Source organism: Typha angustifolia, chromosome 5, assembly GCF_048772165.1.
Source record: "Typha angustifolia cultivar Huaian chromosome 5, ASM4877216v1, whole genome shotgun sequence".
Taxonomy (NCBI): domain Eukaryota; kingdom Viridiplantae; phylum Streptophyta; class Magnoliopsida; order Poales; family Typhaceae; genus Typha; species Typha angustifolia.
Genome location: NC_133243.1, coordinates 6,707,216 through 6,726,584, shown reverse-complemented (window position 1 = coordinate 6,726,584; position 19,369 = coordinate 6,707,216). Strand labels below are relative to the sequence as shown.

General features: G+C 36.9%; 4 protein-coding genes across 8 annotated transcripts; 2 read left to right on the top strand and 2 right to left on the bottom strand.

The window, feature by feature from the left end:
* Window positions 1-2,842: 2,842 nt before the first annotated feature.
* Window positions 2,843-3,890, bottom strand: LOC140760554 (sterol carrier protein 2). Its single transcript, XM_073097559.1, has 4 exons — window positions 3,594-3,890; window positions 3,465-3,525; window positions 3,271-3,370; window positions 2,843-3,189 (listed from the first exon to the last, which is right to left on the bottom strand). Exons 1-4 carry the CDS (start codon window positions 3,714-3,716, stop codon window positions 3,108-3,110), a joined length of 366 nt encoding a protein of 121 aa, XP_072953660.1. The 5' UTR covers window positions 3,717-3,890; the 3' UTR covers window positions 2,843-3,107.
* A 378-nt stretch (window positions 3,891-4,268) lies between these two features.
* LOC140760347 (uncharacterized) lies at window positions 4,269-8,303 on the top strand. 5 transcript variants are annotated; one of them, XM_073097277.1, is made up of 4 exons: window positions 4,269-4,507; window positions 5,427-5,545; window positions 5,651-5,684; window positions 7,137-8,014. In XM_073097277.1, exons 1-4 carry the CDS (start codon window positions 4,402-4,404, stop codon window positions 7,202-7,204), a joined length of 327 nt encoding a protein of 108 aa, XP_072953378.1. In that variant the 5' UTR covers window positions 4,269-4,401; the 3' UTR covers window positions 7,205-8,014. The 5 variants fall into 5 exon arrangements, 2 of the variants coding, with proteins under 2 accessions (XP_072953378.1, XP_072953379.1); XM_073097278.1 differs by having other exon boundaries at window positions 5,427-5,559; XR_012104361.1 differs by lacking the exons at window positions 5,427-5,545; window positions 5,651-5,684 and adding an exon at window positions 6,859-6,966.
* Window positions 8,304-10,258: 1,955 nt separating this feature from the next.
* On the top strand, window positions 10,259-13,334 carry LOC140760311 (abscisic acid 8'-hydroxylase 3-like). The gene is made up of 9 exons (XM_073097233.1): window positions 10,259-10,579; window positions 10,697-11,015; window positions 11,138-11,290; window positions 11,391-11,639; window positions 11,739-11,828; window positions 11,926-12,004; window positions 12,092-12,198; window positions 12,700-12,818; window positions 12,983-13,334. The coding sequence occupies exons 1-9, from the start codon at window positions 10,371-10,373 to the stop codon at window positions 13,074-13,076; spliced, it is 1,419 nt and encodes a 472-aa protein (XP_072953334.1). The 5' UTR covers window positions 10,259-10,370; the 3' UTR covers window positions 13,077-13,334.
* Window positions 13,335-15,249: 1,915 nt separating this feature from the next.
* LOC140760171 (ferredoxin--nitrite reductase, chloroplastic) lies at window positions 15,250-18,507 on the bottom strand. The gene is made up of 4 exons (XM_073097009.1): window positions 18,087-18,507; window positions 17,406-17,760; window positions 16,369-16,657; window positions 15,250-16,238 (listed from the first exon to the last, which is right to left on the bottom strand). Exons 1-4 carry the CDS (start codon window positions 18,469-18,471, stop codon window positions 15,483-15,485), a joined length of 1,785 nt encoding a protein of 594 aa, XP_072953110.1. The 5' UTR covers window positions 18,472-18,507; the 3' UTR covers window positions 15,250-15,482.
* Window positions 18,508-19,369: the final 862 nt, after the last annotated feature.

The window sequence follows — 19,369 nt, the reverse complement described above, 5'->3', positions numbered from 1 at the left end:
CGTTATTATTGACTAGAATGCAATGATCTTCAATCTCTTATTTTTCTCCTTCTCCTCCAATTTTACATATTTCTCTCAGATCTCAATCCTAGATGTAAATCTCACCACCGTAATCATCTTTATCAACCCTTAATAGTACAATTTAAAGCCCTTTTCGCCCATGATATACACCTAAGACCCTAAATCAAAATCCGATTCTTCTTCTTCTTCAAACTTGTCCTCTCCTCTTTCTCTCAAATCTTAACGTTAAGCATCAGTACTAATCCTGTTAGATATAAACATACTAGGGGTAAAAATGAATATTTCATACCAAGGTGAAAGTGAGAACTATCTATGGTTGAGACCCAGTTCCTATAATTTTCACCTTTACTTTCACTAATATCCACCACTAGAGGTTTCTCAACATACAACTCTGCCATGGCAAACTCCAACAAAGGAATCGGTGACAACGGAGGAGATAACGTGGAGCTTAAAACTTCCCTTCACGTGTACTACAACAACATCATATGAACTCAAAGCCTACTACTAATGCATCCAGTCAAAAATGTCAAGCTACGTGACAAGTTCATAGTTATCTTACACCATCTTGTCAAGTAACTCTTTAGAAGGAATTGAGAAGCTTTCTGAATGCCACAAGCCATTGATTGGAATTCTCCAAGACACCATTCAATGTATACGAATATAAGATTTATATGAGGACCCCATAGAAAGTGGAGAGAAGAAAAGAAAAAAAGAAACCTACAAAAAGACATAAGAAGGTTACAAGCAACCTGGATATGATGATACAATTACAATCAGCTAGTAATAGTATGGCTTAATAATACCTTAGAAGGCCCACAAAACAAGGCATATCTCTTGCTCGTTGTAGGGTTACTTCAAATGCACGTATGGCACAATTCACTGGGCAAGCAAGTTACAATAGAACACAGAATGATACAAGGCAACAATTATTCATTTCAATATAACTGGTACCGTAGGCATATTCCACTTCCACAGATATTTCAAGGAGATATAATTGATACAGTAATCAGAAGGGTAATGCATACAAATATATTTCAAACAAAGTCTTTGTTCATCAATCATCGGTGTATGTAATTTCGAATCCCTATATTACCAAGATTTTAACCTTAAGGTATACCACAAATTTATTCCACAAAAGGACTTGAAAACATAATGAACTAAATACAGCTGATGCACTCAGAGTAACATTTATGGAACATTAGGTGAAGGAACCTAATTACATTTCACTTCAAACCAGACAAAGAAAATTAAACAATCTTAAAGTCGATTGCAGACAGTCTCTTCTATCCTGACTTGGTATAATGTCACACAACTTTACAAAGACATGTTCAGGAATACATGGTAGTCAACTCCTCATCTCTCAAATATAATGCAAAAGCTTGCCTGGAAGTGAGAGCATGAGAAAGTCAGAGAGAAAACAAGTAATGTACTTAACTTTGAAAAAATCTGTACAAGAGGACCTTCAAGAATTTGGAGTTTGCAAGAGGTCCAAAAATATGAGATTAAGATCAGTGCAGTAATTCTTGTCAACTATGTTATGCAGACATCTGGCATGGATTAATCATCCGGGTACCAAGGAGAATCTAACACAGGAACATTAGAAAAAGTAAACAACAGAACAAATGTGTCCAAATTAGCAACATGTATAAGTACATGTAACAATGCATGAACTGATGCATACCAGCTGTATGAAGAGGACTCGAAAGGCTTGCAGTTCGCAACACCTACAATCTACCGAAAGGAATGCTCCCCTTTAAGGGTAGGACTTGGTTTTAGACAAATTTAAAGAACACAGAATGAAAGTAGCACCTATGAATACTCTTGTCAAACATCTGATAGGCATCTCTAATTAGAAGCTATGATCTGTTTCAAATTTTCAATCACTCTACATTTCAGGTTTATAAAGAAAATAGGGTAGAGTTTGAGCTCATGAACAGGATTTTGGAGTTTGGACTGATCAGATAACTGCTACTTTATATTATATAACACAATTAATCTTCTATAGCAAGGACTAGCAGAAAATGACAGAACCCATCAAAAATCACCTTCAGATATCTGAGCAAAAATTAAACTATTGGATTCATAACCAAACAAAGTTCATTTTGATGGCCTAATATCTGATTCTAGCATATGAATTAAGACCTTACTTCCAGATTGCTGCACGTGCACAATAAAATTCACCAGCATCATTCATCTTACAAGATTCCGGATGTAGGCCTTCTAAAGATGGCTAACTAGCCCTAAATTTCATCCCATGGGCACAAAATCTTTTAACTTGGGTCACTAAAATTTTAACTGTTAGTATAAACTATGTGAGTTGCTACAATAACCAACATTTCCACAGTTAACTTGACATCTAATGTTGGACATAAAACTACTACAGACATCCAATGCTCATAAACTACAAATTGAAAGATAAACTATATGATTCTCTCTTCCTCCGATTCTTTCCTCCCACATGATGAACTCATCAGTCCTATACCAGTCGCTGAAACTTTTGCTACATGAGATGATGCTATGTTCAACATGAGAACTTTCTTTTAGAACTGCCAAAATTAGAAAAAGAAATTGTCAATGCGTTCAAAGAACATGAAAAGCATCCGTATATCCTGTATCAAACATGCCAAGAAACCCAAAACTTGAAATGTGCAGGTACAGCTACTTCTCACACATATTCTACCTAATTTTCGCACCGAATATTTCATTGTTTACTCCATTTTGCTTCACTAGGTGGAACAATTTAATTAAAAAATACAAAAAAAATCTAAGAGGTGCAACGAGGAGGTGACAAGATGGATATAAACTCATTGTACAGAATGCATGAAACAATCAGCAAATTCATCTGCATTACCAACTATCGCATACAAATCTATGTGAATCAAAGAAGTTTAGTAGAAATGAACATAATGTATTGTGAATTCCTCCGTAAATGTCAAACATTGATATCACTTATACACAAACACCTTAAACTAAAGCTATGTAATATTGTTCAAAGCAATTTCATCATGCGATTCTCGTCTTCCATTTCATAGTGCAATTGTACCATGCTCGTATCTTTATTAGGCGAAAAATTATAAGCTTCCTTTCTACATCTTCGAAGGCTTAGGGAAAATATCCGGCGTAAACTTCTGTGCCGCACCTATGCTTCCCTTAATCTTCATCGCTCCTCTGCATAATTATAATCAACATAAATCAAATCTCAACTTAACTAGAATAAGACTTAAAAAAAAATCTAATTTTTTTCCTCGCCTTATGAACGCCATTTGCGGATTCATCTTCCCAGTCGCAATTGAGAGGAAATCGCTATCCGTGAACGAGAACGTGGCGTCGGGCTTCCCTTCGTAAGGACCTAAGGAGATAATTTTACGCTAGAAGATCAAATTTTGTAGAGGCGGGGGAGGGGGGAAGGGGTGGTGGAGTGGAAAAAGTGAGAAGGGGAAAACCTTTGGTGACTTTGCCTTCTTTGAGATCGACGACGAAGATCTCCTCATCCACCCCAATTTTCTGTAAATTAGAAATCAGGACAATTTTTTTAGGTTAAAGATAAGAAGAGAGAGAGATAAAGGAGGGACCTTGGGAGCGATGTTGAGTTGGTAGACGAGGCCGATCTTTTTGGTGATGTCTTTGCCGGCGTCGGTTTTGAGGTGGAGCTTCATCTGCTCCAAAAGCGCCGCCGACTTCAAGGAGCTCTCCATCTTTTTGCTTCTTTTCTTTGTTTGATTAGAGGTTCGATTTAGAGATGAGGAATGAGAGGAAGAGATTTGGTTGGATTATTTATTGCAGGATGGAAGAAGGAGAGGAAGGTGGGTGGCTGCGGAAAGTAATGGCTAACTGCTCGGTATGGGGGAAATTCGCGGAGTTCGAGGAGGATGAGTTCTGTAATTAGTCTTAAATTACGGGAGATGAAAGATAAATTTCAATTCAACTCCACTATATACTTTATTATACTTAACACCCCATATTAAGTTTATTATGATACACCCTCCGCATTTTAGTAACCTTAGTACCTTACTTTGACCTTTATTTCTCAAAAGCACCTAACTATAATTCTAAAGCCATCACTTATTGAAGAGATAAAGACGTATTTAATTTTCGTTTTTCTATTTCTTCAAAAGGGTATTATTCTTTTTCTACCACAGCAACAAATTCTAAGAATAAGATCAAATAGATAAGGTCTATAATATTTATTTAAATAGTTTGTTGATATCCTTTTACAATTACCTTGCGCGTAAAATTGGAATAAGAAATTGAAAAGAATACGAGGATCAATCTGTAATAACGACATGTACATTATGAAACAAATGTAAAAGCAACTGTGCAGTAGTTTTATACAATTTCGGGATACGTTTGGTATTTTTCCACAAACATTCTATAGATAAAATGTGGGTAGAATTCTACCGCATCTCATTCAAGAGCAGCGAAGCTTTGCGAAATTTCGGCCGTTGGGGTGATCAAGAAGATGATATCGCCCTCTTGAAGCACAAATGTGAGTAGTAGTCCTTCTCCTTTTCTATAATGATGGGTTACTTTGTTTCCGATATGGATACTTCTATTGCATCATCTAGTTTGTTAAGCAATTGCTTTGCACCGGAAATTCTATCAAATTAAATGAAAGATGTGATGCATAGTTGTTTTTTATGTTGGGTTCTTGCAGTTAGATGAATGTGGCGATGTTTTAAAGGTAACATAGTTATATATTATGTTGGAATCTTGCAATTAGATGAATGTGGCGAAGTTTATGTAACGTAGTTATATATTAAATTGATTTCTTTGGGTTGGTTGTTGGAATCTAGTTAGTGCTTAGTTATTCTACACGGAGTTGTCCGTTGTCAACAAATTGCAAGTGTCATAGATGAAGACGTAGGCAAGGTGTTTGTCATAATGCCTGACAGTGTTTCTCGAGAGTCATAGCTGCACTCTAGAACATAATACCCAGAAAGTTACTGGGAGGTAGCTTGTTGATATTAAGAGGGAAGATGTTACATTGTAAGCTAAGAAATATGGTCTGCCAGAGGCTTCTCTTTGCATAGTTTTTCCATGACATTTGAAGTGTTCAAAATCTTATGGCATCACTAAAGCAGTCCTTTGTACTGATTTAAAGCACCTGGTTCTTTTCCTTCCAAATATCAGTGAATCCTGTTAAGATGCTGCATTTGGTGTTAAAGAAGCAAACCTGACTGATTTATGAACTACACTTTGATTTATGTTAACGATTTCTGCCACCAAACTCTAGGTTATGTGGTTGGTTAGTTTCAAGGACAACTTCTTAGTAGGAGAATGACATGAATGATAAGTTGGTAGTGATTGATTCTCTTGTCAGGATTCGGATTAATCTTAAATTGATTTGATAGCTTGGATTTGTGCTAGATTTGTATCTGGGTACTGATATTGATATAGCCATATAGGTCATAAGCAAGCACTGCATGGAGCAACCCAAATCCAATCCAGTCACACCCAGTTAGGCAGCCTAGTAGGCCTTTGTCCCAAGGACTACTACCCAAGGAGCGATCCAACATGGAATTCCGTAGGTTTTGCCATGTTAGCCACCCATCAATATAATTGTCTACTAGACCACCCAAATAATTAAGCCACTAGATTGGGAAGCCCTGATCATTCTCTTGCTTGGCAGGTTGAATGTCCAAATCCAAAGATGCCTCAATCTGGTAAGGATCTGCAGGTGTTGAACTCTATGGCTTTCAAGCTTTAGTTGGTATAATGAGTCATCGTATACTAAAGCTATATGTCGAATACTCAAATAGACTACATATTCCATGCCTTTGTTCTTTATTATCTGTTAGGCATCCTGGGCTGTGGGTTGGCAGTGATCTATTGGTTTCGGAGGTACTGGAACTTTCCTGGATTCTCTTTATTATTATTGCATATTGCCAATTATTGTTGCACATTGCCAATCTGCTCATGAATAAGTCGTATACTGATGGAAGTGATGACATATGAAGGTAATGATATTGTATTTATGTATCCATCCTTTTCTCAAAAGAGAAAAAAATAGAAAAGCACAAAGACATTTGCTTTTTCAGGGAGCTTTTGTCTAGCTTCTATGACTCTTTCACTAGCTCTTGAAGGATGAGTTATCAAAAGAGTTGTTTTTATTTTAGTTATTAGGGAAAAATATAATTTACACCCCTGTGGTTATATCAAAATACAGAGTGCCTCCTAACTTTTGTTTGTATTACTTAGCCCCCCCCCCCCTCCCTTAATTGTTTTAATATATATGACACTATTATTCTACATTCATTAGGCATATGCCATCAAATTCCCAGATACCCCTAGGTTAGGTAAAATTTCTAAAAATGTCCCTATTGTTTTGAACACAAACGTAAATAATATGATGTTGAATTAGATGTCATATGTGTATATTTTCAAATGTCTTTTGATGAACAATACTCCCAAAGTGTCTTACCTTATGATTCTATATAGGATACTGTCAATATAATGCACGACTTAGCATAACAATTTATATATGTTATATGAGTATTTTGAGATGACTTCTATGTCTCTAAGGTTAATTATGTAATTGTGAAAATTTGAATGTATGTGTAATAACAGTTCGCAAGTTATAATACTCTTTAAGCAAAAACATGCTATTTAAGTAGGTATGTTTTAAGAGAAATTTTATGATTATGATATTTGAAATATGTCATATATATGTATATTATATATCTCATTTTGAGTTAGTCAAAATGCATGTCAACAACTAGCTAGTAGTGTTAAAAGATTCATGGATGTTCATTTTTGCCAAATCAAAGTCGAGTTTTGTTCATCTCGATGCCAATTAGAGAGTGACACATTCCATATCTTTTGTCGTTGTTCTTGGAGGTTGACTGTAATAATGCACCAATATCGGTATCTCCATTCTTTCGGCAATGGATTAATTCGAGGGGTTAAAAGCTAAGGATCCAAACTTCTGCATCCTGTAAAGGAGATGTATGCCTTCTATCTACCCTAGGTGGAGATTGATTATTGGATAAGTGGATTGAGATATACTTTTGTCAAGTCAAATAAGTTATTATCATCCATTGCGAAGAGCTTAGATTTTTAGTTCCACAAATAGTGGTTCAATTCAAGATATGATAGTTTTTTTTTCCTTGTTTCAGAATCTTGTCATCTGAAGAGAAGACCTTTCGGTGTGTCGCCACATGACCTTGAAAATGTTCGTGAATAACACTAAAAGATTTTGGTCAAAAGATAAGAACATAGTGAAGATGACGCTTACATTGCTGACCAGAGGAGATAGGTTTTTAAGGGAATATTCGTGTATATCGTTTGTTTATCAAGCTTATGCTCCATGCATAACAACTTTTGATGATGAGTGTACTGCATCCTTTTCAGTTCCTACTTTCTGACTCCCAACTTGTGGAAGTGGTTGAATAGTCAAACTGATGAATGTGAGATACTTATTATCTCAACTGCAGACCGGAAACCAGGTATCGTTTAAGTTAACATTGCTGAAATAATTATTTGAAGATGTCCCTCAATAAAAGTATCCTTTTGGATTTGATCACAAGAATCTTTTTCTCCCTTCAGCATGCAAGATACAACTTGATGAATAAAAATACAATAACATATGAACATGTTGCATCATAAACATAGAGGACTTACTAGTTAGACATAGAAAGTTTGTTCTCACTGGAAGATGATCCGCGCTTATGATGTAAGTTTCAGTCTTACTCCTAGTCAAAGGACAACTCTGGCATTGGTTTATCCCTAAAATTTTTCTCACTGGTGAGGACCATAAGCACAATGTAAACACTTACATGAGTAGGCTTATATTACTCGAAAGAACAAACCTCTTTCAGTTTATGTTTTAGAGCTACCTGGTTCCCTGAATAGTGATGTTTTTGATATATGCATAAATCTTATCTGAACGGATTGCGTGTATTTGTCGATGTGTTTGGGTGGCGATGTAAGTAATGTCTCTAGATCTTGTAAACAAATTCTCTTTTAAAAAAAGTTTAGAGGTGTTCAACTTGAATTTTTTATTTTTTAAAAGAAAAAGAATATAGATGGATAAGTGTATCATACTTTAACTCGTAGACTTTCATGATTCAAATCAAATTTTGTCTTGAGCTGCAAGCTTTTGAATCATGAGTACAATTGCTACACGTTCAGGTCCGATTGCAACAGAGAGAAAGTAGTGAAGCTCCCCAAAGGAAAACGAAATGACAAACAATTTGAGGAGATCAATAGGTGAGTTGTAATCATCATTCGTCACCGACATTTTGGGCATTAGGGATCCAAATTCTAGAGCCAAATGCTTGTTGATATGCTTCTACAATGAATAGTATCGAACTAAAATGAAGAAGCAAGTATATCATGAAACATTTCTATCAATGCCTTTTACATGTACAAGTGATTGTAACATCCCTAGAGTGTTAGTCAAAATATGCATCCAGGTTCCTTCATAATTAGGGCAAGGTTGCATCTCACAGAAGCAAGCACCCTACAAGCCTACAACCAAGAAAATATACAATCCTAGACTTTTACCTGAACCTCAACATTTTGAATCGAATCCTCAGAGCAAAATGCGAATTTTCTTTTGTTTAATTGGTTATCCATAAACTTTATTTTATGGATCATGAATTATTAAAGTAAAGATTAATTATACTTTACCCCTCTTCTAAATATTTATTTTATTACATAGACTTCTTAAACTAAGAAATTCTTTCCTAATTATTATTTTTATTATTATTATTATCGGTTTAAAAGATTTATGTGGATAGAGTGTGCGAATAGAAAAAGGTAATAGTTTAGCGTGTCGAAGTGAAATTATCTTTAAAAGAAACCAAAACTTATTATTCTCGTTCATTCAAGAATATCCAGTCCATTTGAGAAAGCCACAGAACGCTCTCAATCTTGTGGCTAAATTAGCATACGCTGGAAACCTCATAAACAGTTGAATTGTTAAAGGTGACGTCCGACACATCCAAAGGCAAAATAACCGACTCGGGCGTTGGTTTTCTATCAAACGCCGACCTTTCCTACGGATCCGCTGTGGCGTGCCCTTCCACCTCCATTAGAACTATCTCGAACACCCACCCTCCAGGATCGTGACGCGTGTCATTTTCGACCTGTGCCCGAAGCCGACGTCTGACGGCCGCACCGTTCGAACTTTCCCGAGCGGCTTGTCCCCCCCCTTAGCCGGTCTCCTGAGCCGTTCCGAATATATTTTTGTAGGAGTAGGTGAGTTACGAAAATAGTTTTGTAGAAGAATAATGCTGAAGGATACCTACAAACTAGGTTTTTTTTTTAATTGCTTTTATAGGATTCATAATTGTCGCTTAGAATTTTTAAATATTATAATTGGAATCGGAATTATTGATCTTTTTTTAAAATATTATAATCACTGTTAAAAGATTATTTTGCTCTTGTATATCTAGAATAGTTCTCAAGGTATATAATGTGATCAATATAATAGTAAAGAATTTCTTATTCTTTTGTAAGATAAAAATTAATTATAAATGTTTTACGTGCTAAACTTTAAAATTTAATAGTATTTTAGTTATTTATATATATTTTTGTCAGAATTAACTAGGATGACAATTCAAAAAGATCTATAAGATTTTTATAGCAATTATAATATTTTAAATTTTCAGCTATGATCGTCTAAAATAAAATTAAATAAAAAATCTTGTTTTAAATATGTATGTATGTTATGTAGAAAATCTTGCAGATTAATAATATTTTTTATTCCTTATCCATAAATCCTAAGCATTATTTATTATTATTATTATTATTATTATTTTGGAAAAAAAGATACATTCATTCGATGTCTCTGATCGCATCCGTATACAAAAACCTAATACCTCAAGCTCTCCTCCATTCATTTAAAAAAAATACTGCGTAGGCTCATACTCTCCTCTATGCGGACGTGCCAAGTTATATCCTTCACCAAAACGATCATAAAGAGAATTGGTTCTCAAATTCGACCATGGGAATGGTTGGTCCAAGAACAAAGATACAGCCCCCAAAGTCTCCCCTGATCAAAAATCTCAGATATGATACACATGTACTGTGTATGATTAAATATAGTAACCCCAATTAAGTAAGGCCTTCATGAAAATGATACCAATAAAGTGCATAATTATAATTATATATATAAATGTATTCCGTACCAGCCATTTGTTCTTATCCTACACCCCCTACTTACCACTTCCTCTCTCTATATAAACCCATCAATGCTTTCCCAGAACACCCACCTCAAAGATCTCCTCAAAACTCTCCAATCTCCCCTCTTCGTTCATCCCCACCCACCCCTCCTCCTTAATTCATTAGACCTAGTCTTAGCCACAAGAAGAGATTTCCCCACCTTGGTCTCAAGCTTCAGGGAGATGGGGATGGCTTGTGCACTAGCTTACACCTTCTTCCTTTTAGCCCTTGCCTCTTATTTTACTGTGAGAAAGCTCAAGAGGAGGAGGAGGAGACCCCAAGAGAAAGCCCTGAAGCTCCCACCTGGCTCCTTGGGTTGGCCTTACCTAGGAGAGACCCTCCAACTCTACTCCCAAGATCCAAATGTCTTCTTTGCCACCAAGCAGAAGAGGTTACTTAATTTCTTAACTCCATGATCTCATTTAGACTTTCTTTTGTGCACGCATAAGAGTAAACTAAAGCTTTTTTATGTATGGTTGCTTGTTTTGTTTTGTTTTTTTTTCTGAAGATATGGTGAAATATTTAAGACCCATATCTTAGGTTGCCCTTGTGTGATGGTGGCTAGCCCTGAGGCTGCCAAGTTTGTGCTGGTGACCCAGGCTCATCTCTTCAAGCCCACTTACCCAAGGAGCAAGATGAGGATGATAGGCCCATGGGCCTTGTTCTTCCACCAAGGAGACTACCACCTTCGCCTTAGGAAGCTCGTGCAGGCCTCCCTGAGCCCTGAATCACTTCGCCCCATTCTTCCAAGCATCGAATCTATAGTGATCTCCATGCTGGATTCATGGGATGGCCATGTCGCTAGCACGTTTCATACGATGAAGGAGGTTAGCTCTACTCAGTTGGTTGAGTTTGAGATTTTCTTCTTCTTCTTCTTCTTTTTTTCCCTTTATATTTGTTATTTCCATTGTTATAGCGAGATTTGCTCACAGATCGGTGACCATCGCAGCTTTCGTTTGATGTGGGCATTCTTGAGATATTCGGTGGTCGTTTAAGCGGTTTCTCCAAAGAAGAGTTGAAGAAGAACTACTTCATCGTCGACAAGGGATATAACTCGTTCCCTAACAAAATCCCTGGAACTGCATATCAAAAGGCAATCCAAGTAAGGCTGTCTTTCTATATGTGCATAATATTATACTATATAACTTGAGATGAGACGATTGAATTAATCGTATGTTAATTTGCTTGTTTCATGTATATAGGCAAGGAAAAGACTTAACGAGATACTACATGAGATCATGAAAGAGAGGAGGATCAAAGGAGTGGTGGAGAAGGACCTCTTGGGGTTTCTCATGGATTCCAAGGATGGCAAGGGAGAGCATCTCTCCGACGACCAGATCGCCGATAACATCATCGGCGTGCTCTTTGCGGCGCAAGACACCACCGCAAGTGTGCTCACTTGGATCATGAAATATCTCCACGACTCTCCTAAGCTTCTCGAAGCAATCAAGGTAGGAATTAATAAAAGAACACATTGTTTTAAACCTAATGTATACTTAGCTACTTTGAATCACTTCTAGTGACTTGATTTGATTATGGCATGCATGCAGGCGGAGCAGATGGCCATACATGAAGCTAATGGGTATGGCAGCAAACCCTTGACATGGGCACAGACAAGAAGCATGACGCTGACTCATAGGGTTCGTACACGCGTGCATACATCCATCTCAACTCTCTTTTAGAACATTGTCTTTATTCTTATGATTACAAGGATACCTTTTTTTTCATATGATGCAGGTTATCCTGGAGAGCTTAAGGATGGCAAGTATCATCTCATTCACCTTTAGGGAGGCAGTGGTTGATGTGGAATATAAAGGTAATCTCTTGCACCAAACTAAGGAAGAATTTGATGCTATTAATGCGATTATTAAGGAGATTTAATGAGTTCTATTAATGGTTAAAGGTTTCCTAATCCCAAAAGGATGGAAGGTGATGCCTCTCTTCAGGAACATACATCATAATCCAGAATTCTTCCAACATCCACAGGAGTTGGAGCCTTCTAGATTCAAGGTATTTATGGTTGTTTCTAGTTATGTTCCTTTCACCGCATTTATTAAATCCTTTCTTTTCATGAGTATTGAGGGACAAGTATAATGTGTGGTTAATTATGACCTTGTATTATAATAGACTGTATTATCATATGTCTAATTTTAAAGATATTCGATATAGACAAAGTTTCAGATAATTTGATAAGATATAATAAAAATATACATATGTTCAATATATTTATTATATTTATATCATCTGAAATCTAATTAATATTATTTTGAATGCATTAAAAAAAAACTTATCTAATTATTTATATATATTTTTAATAAGCATCTTTAAATTTGACTTCTAGTTTAATCATATTTATTGAAAAAAAAATTACAATTGTATCTTAGTCTTGACGGGGAATAGATAAATAACACAAATAAAATTATATGGGATGAAGTGAATTTAGCATAACTACAAAGAAGTAAAATAGAATTTCTCTAATTATACTCCTTTTCTCATTCTTTTTGAATGCAGGTAGCACCCAAGCCCTACACTTTCTTCCCATTTGGTAACGGCGTGCATTCTTGTCCGGGCAACGAGCTAGCAAAGCTTGAAATGTTCATCTTGATCCACCATTTAGTAACCAAATACAGGCGAGTATTTGAATCTATTTTGTATCTCTTATTTAGTCTATTATCTAACAGCTTAACATTTTAGCTTAACATCAAGCCAATTATATTCCATTTCTTTTATTGCCTAATTGTTGATATGTTATTTAGATCAATCGGTTATTAACACTCTCTTTGTTGTATTGCAGGTGGGAGATCATAGGATCCCGGAATGAGGTGGAATACTCCCCATTTCCAGTCCCTAGGAATGGCCTCCCAGCTAAGTTGTGGAAAACGTTCTAATTAAGAAATTTTAACATCATCTAGCCAGCTAAAGCTTCCCCAATTCATCAATTTGCCATTGCAGTTTTGTATAATTGCTGGGCTTATTGTCAATTAAATAATAAGATTGCAAGCTCATGAGTGGAGGATCAGGAGTTGAGATCTTGTTTTAATGATCTTCCAGTGGAATGAAATAAAAGGATTTGCATCTTACTTCCTTTTGCCTCTCATATGTTAGATCTAAATTAGTTATATATATATCAAATATAACTGTGATGTTTATAAGAGAATTTGAACCTATTAAATTTTGTATTAATAGAATTCAACTGTTGAGTCCCAGTGTTAAGTAATTAGATTAAATAATGGTGACATGGATGAAAAGTACGTAACGTGAGTGCCTTGAGAGAGAGGGGACGTGAGACTCGAAGTGGATCGGTGGTCGGCTACTCCAAATTAAAAGGAACCAATCGAATCATTCCATCAAGGGCTTTGGGTTCCCCTTCCATCTGGGACGGTCATTAGAGTTATAACTTGGTAGTCACATCCACTTGTATCAATTCCAGAAACCATTGGTAGGGACTAACTCTAGAATACTCCGGGGGAGGAAGAAGAATGGGGGTAATTTGCAATAGAAAGTTTTTTAATTGACAAAAATAAGCTTCTCTATTTATTGAATCATAAATTTATATATATTTTATCAATTTAGATTATTTTTTTTTAATTTCTATGCGTATATTATTAAAAATTAGAGTATAACATATTTCATAGGTAATGCATGACTATTTTTTAAATTAGAGCGTACCTTTTATATAGGTGATACGTATAAATTACATAAATGATGCGTGACTTTAGTTTTTAATCTCAATATACATTTTTTTTTTAAAATTAGAACGTACATTTTGTATAGTCGATGCGTATAAATTATATAGATGATCCGTGACGTTTTTAGGACACGATAGTCCTTTTAAAATTTGTCAGAGCTAAATCAGTAAAAAAAAGTTTAAAATTATAATTTAATAAATTGAAAGTTTATTTCTGCTAATTAAAAAACTGAAGAATTTTTGCAGCAAATTGCTCAAGAAGATTTCATCTCTTTATTAAAAATAATAATAATAATAGTAACACATCGTTGAGATAAAATAAAAAATTAAAAAAGAAAAAGGAACCCCTGATCTCGTCCTTCCAGTTGCTTGCGAGTGGGAATCTTGAAGATTTCCTGTGTCGCAATCTGCGTCTAGAAGTCAATAAGAGTTTATCCAATAAAACTTATCTGACTTCGCTTCCGATAAATCTAGGCCATTAAGTCTACCTCTAAGTCATACGTTCTTGAGCATTCTAGTTAGTTGACCTGCATGGAGATGGAAGAACCCAAGATATAGTTAATTTGGACTCTTCTGGAGCTAACAAGTGGCCACAGGGAGGTATACTTCTGAAGAAGAGATTGCTCCCTAACGTTGATAAGATTCTTGCCTCTTTTTATCACACAACCAATTCACAAATTACTTTTAGCATTAATGGTGTTAAAGAGACTTGGTTCACCCTGAAGGATTTGATTGGTTGACATGTATATGGAATCTGGAACGCCCAGTCAAAGTTAAAACTTTGTGATATGGAAAATCAAAAGAGAACAATAGTATATGCTCCACTAGGGTTTTGGGCGATTTCTCCACCTCAAGAGAGTGTCTTCTCCGTCACTGATGTTTTCTCCTCTCCTCTCCTAACTAAAGTGACTAAGAGAGGGAAGGAGCTTATCCCTATTACGAGAGAGACTTGTTTCTAGGACCGTTGCCCTGATATTTACTAGAATATTTATGTTTTTTATCATGTGCTTGACGCGAAGCTTTTCTATTATTTGGTCTGTGTTTTAGTTAAGTACATAGCTTGTTCAAAAGTCTTCTAACTATCTTTCCTCTCTTTCTAGTTTATCAAGCTGTAACTGCTCTACTTAATAAATTAATCTTCCACAAAATTTCTCTAAAAAAAATAACTCAAGGAAACTCGCTTGAATCATACACATGCTATTCATTACAAATCTCCAATTGACACCGTAAGCCCAATAATAGCATGTCTATAGATAAATTTTACAGTTTTCAAATAATATTAATTAATAAATAGAAACCCAATTTTATAAGAAAATTCCAGCAAACAAACCAAATGTTTCATCTTATCCCAATTCAATTGCCAGGGTTATGAGTTAGAGGCCAAATGCATCATATATATTAGTGCTTATTTCTCATCATTGGAATAGATAACAAGGTTCTGTCTCTCTGAGCAGTTTTATGGATATCATGTACATACATTATCACAAACTTCTTTCTTACACAAACAGAATAGAAGGAATGAGCATTTCATGAAACTTCTTCTCCATATGCCGAAGGCCATCACTAATACATGACAATCCCTTGAACTCAAATAGTATCAAACAGATCAGTTTCCAGTAAGCTCCTCTTCTTCATCTTCTTCTCTCTCCCTTGGAACTGCACCAAACTTGTTCACCAGAATGTCCACCACCACTGGAACCAAGTCCTTACATGGCACTGACTTCTTGTACACATCTCCCAAATGCGAGTCACTCCCTATCCTTCCACCCAGGTATACATCCGCTGCTTCACAAATCTTCCCCTCCGCATCCTTGGTTAAGCACCCCATGAATCCAATGTCAGCCACCTGCACCTGCCCACAGGTGTTTGGACAACCAGTCCAATGCATCCTCACCGTCCGAGGCACCGAAACGAGCTTCTCCACCTCCTCTGTCACCTTCAATGCCCGTGCCTTGGTCTCTATAATCGCCTGCCCGCAGAATTGATTGCCAGTGCATGCAACTAGACCTTTCATTAGCAGAGAGGGCTGTGGAGAGAACTTGCTGAGGAGGGGCTCATTGAGCAATGACTCAATCTTGGAGTTGTTTACGTTGGGGATTATTATGTTCTGCTCTACAGTTAATCGGAGTTCACCTGAGCCGTATTCATCGGCCAAGCGGGCTAGGTCAAACATGTCGGAGGCTTGTAGGCGGCCGACCGGTATGTGAAGACCTACAAAGGATAAACCTGCTTGCTTCTGTGGGTGGACGCCGAGGTAGTCTCTTCTCTCCCATTGCTTTTGGATTAGATCTTCTTCAGCTTCGCGCTCTAGCTTCCCTTGTGGCATTCTTTTCGCAACTTCTGCTCTGAACACTTCTATCCCCTGTAGTTGTCAGCAAGGTTAGACATACATCATTGGTTCATCACCTAACCAATTTAAGCTTTTATGTTAATTAGTAATCTAACACATCGTGTATGCCATCATATAGAATGAGAACAAGAAGATATCTTACGAGTTCATCAATGAGCCACATCATCCGAGTCTTCTGGCGATTTCCTCTGTAGCCAAGGTCTCTGTAAGCCTCAAGAACTGCCTTGCATAGAGGAACTACGTCCTCTCCAGGAACCCAAGCATCCAGGGGAATAGCCTCTGCGCATCTCTTGGGGCTAAAGAATCCACCTACGAGAAGATTGAAGCCAAACCTTCCATTTTTCATCGCAGGCATGTAGGCGAGATCATTTATGTGAGGGTGTTCATAAAGATCATGGGAGCCAATGACACAAACGTTCCACTTTCTTGGACTACAAAAATTGGTAGCTATATGTTAGCAAATTACTAGCGTAGTTCTTATACGAAATATAACCCATTCTACAAACAAGATATGATACTTAAGCATGCTCAATCTGCTCAGATTTCGAGGCAACTTACTGTTTACTGTTACTATTTTGCAATTCTACTTCCTTGCAGTACAGAATTAATCCTTTTAGAGGGTAGAAAGTACTATTGTGTACATAACAATTTCTCAAAAGTCAAAACTATTCTCTGTAAACTTCTTAGATTCTACATACTATTAGTTATTAACTGTTGCTACACTGAACTGCAACTACGGATCTAACAATGAATTGCAACTGCCCAATTGGGTTAAGATGCTTGACTGCTTATTATAAGAGTTGATTCCTTCTATAGTATGTGAATTTCACAGGGTTCATTGAATAGAGAATATTATAATGAAAGCACCATGTGGAGAGAAGACAAAGCAACAGACATAAACAGTGAGACCTAATATTTTAATCAGAGATTTCTATAAGTCTCTCAACCTCTTTATGACTTTATACTCTCTTGGTGCTTGTTAAGGACCTTTAATAATGCTAATATAAGAAAGGATTCGTCTTTCTCACTAATTATCCTTCACCATTAGCATGCCTTCCTCCTTTCTAAGTCACAGTATTCTCTTGAGATGCAAATTCCAACACACACAAGAGGAAGTTTTATATTTTAACGGACGGATAAGTTTGACGAGATTCAAAAGGGAAAAGTTGGTGTGCTCACAGGTTAGTAACGGCAGGGTTACCCTGGAAGTTGCCGGTGACGAAGGCGGAGAGGAGGTTAGTGTAAGGTCGGGTGTCGACGATCTCATAAGGGTCGATACCGGCGAGAGGATTACCAACCGGATTTCGCACATTGTCCATGCCGCTCTGCAGGCTCGTGAGACCGACGCCGCGGAGCCCGTCCATGATATCGGGCACGTCGGGCAGCTGCACGCCGCGAATTTGCCAGTTCTGCCGTGTGGTCACGTCGGCGCAGCCCTCCTTCCCGTAGCTCTCCACCACACTGGCCAAGTACCGCGTCTGATCGCTCGTCGTCACGCCGTTCGGAAGTTTCAACCGCATCATGAACCGTCCATCTGCACCACCACCATCGTCATTACCGCCAACACAAACAACCATGGCCATTGCAGTTATTACATTAATTTTTTTATAGCTCAAGTTCATATCTTCTAAGCTAGGAAAAATGCAAAACTTTGCGACTTCGAATTGGTGATTCCTATATTAATAATCAATCTTCCAGGTATAACAAAATGACTATAAATCCTACATAAAATGGAACCATAAGCACCGATTCTATAGAAGTATTTATATGGATCAATTTTGAAAATTTGGAAACTGCAGTGTCTGAATTAAAAAACTTAAAAACTAAAAAGCAAAGGGAAAGAGAGGATGCGATACGTACAATGGTGCTTGCGACGATGGAAAAGGCCGAGCCACTTGAGCCGGACATCGATGTCATCCTTAGTAATCTTAGCCTTATCGATCTCCTCCATCGACATGGAAGCTAGTTCTCGGATACCGTCCTCCATGACAAGCGTCATCGGCTCCTTCTCCAGCTTCACCTTCTCGTGCGGGTTGATTCCGGCCCTATGCTTCTCCTTCAAAACCCAATACCCGCCTCCTCTCTCCTCCACCCTAGCCTCCAATCTCCCCTCCTCCACCTCCACCGCCTTCTCCTTCGCCGGCGCCGGAGAGGGGATGGTCGAGGCGACCACCGTCATCGACCTCCGACGTTGGTGGATCGGTGGGGAGAGGAACCTTTGCAAGGATGCGGCGGAGGAAGCCATTGGTTTTGGTTGGTGGTCTCAGTTTGAATGCCATGAGAAGGGGTGGAGGGGGGTTCTTTAGTAACGGGGAAGTGGAGGTGGTTTTGGGCTCTTGGGTGCTTCGAAAGGCCAAGGTTCATCTTCTACGAGGATTGGTAGGGTGAATTTACCCAAAAGCCCTTGTGTTCTATTACATCAGGAACTTTGCACATAACACACTACATTTAACCAAATTTACCGTTTAAACTCTATCATAAATAAGCAAAAATAAATAAATAAATAAAGTATTGTTGTTAAGTAACATACTATATTGAGGTTATGTTTTGCTTATTTTATAAAAAAAGATAGGGTGTATTATGAAAAAAAGAATATTTCAACTAATAGTAGTATGTTTTTTTGAAATTTGGTTCATATAAAGAGTTCGAAGCTTCATGTGTTTGGAGCATTCGAATATTAAATTCTGAGAGAATTTATACTTTACAAATGTTTGAATGTTCTTCTGCGTTCTAGGATAGTTTTCGCAAGCGTTCAAATGACTTACAGGTTTTCTTTAGTATAATTTATCCCTATAAATAGAAAAATTAGGTTTTAGAGTTAATATTGTAAGAAAAAAATATTAGAGACTTAACCATCATTGTATTAAGGGAGATTAAAGTTGAAAAACTTATTTGTACTTATATTTACATAATAGATTAAAGATTACTCCACACATCATCAAACCATGTAAATTATGTCTCTCTTTATACTTTATAATTACTTGTAATATGAATTCTAATACTTGCTTAGAAGTATTTGATTATTATTCATGTATTATTAGCATCATATTTGAGTGTTCTCCAAATTAGTTACGTCTGTCCATTACTATTCCATCGAAGAACTTTGAAGGTGTTCTATCTTCCTGCCATTTGTCATTTAGCAC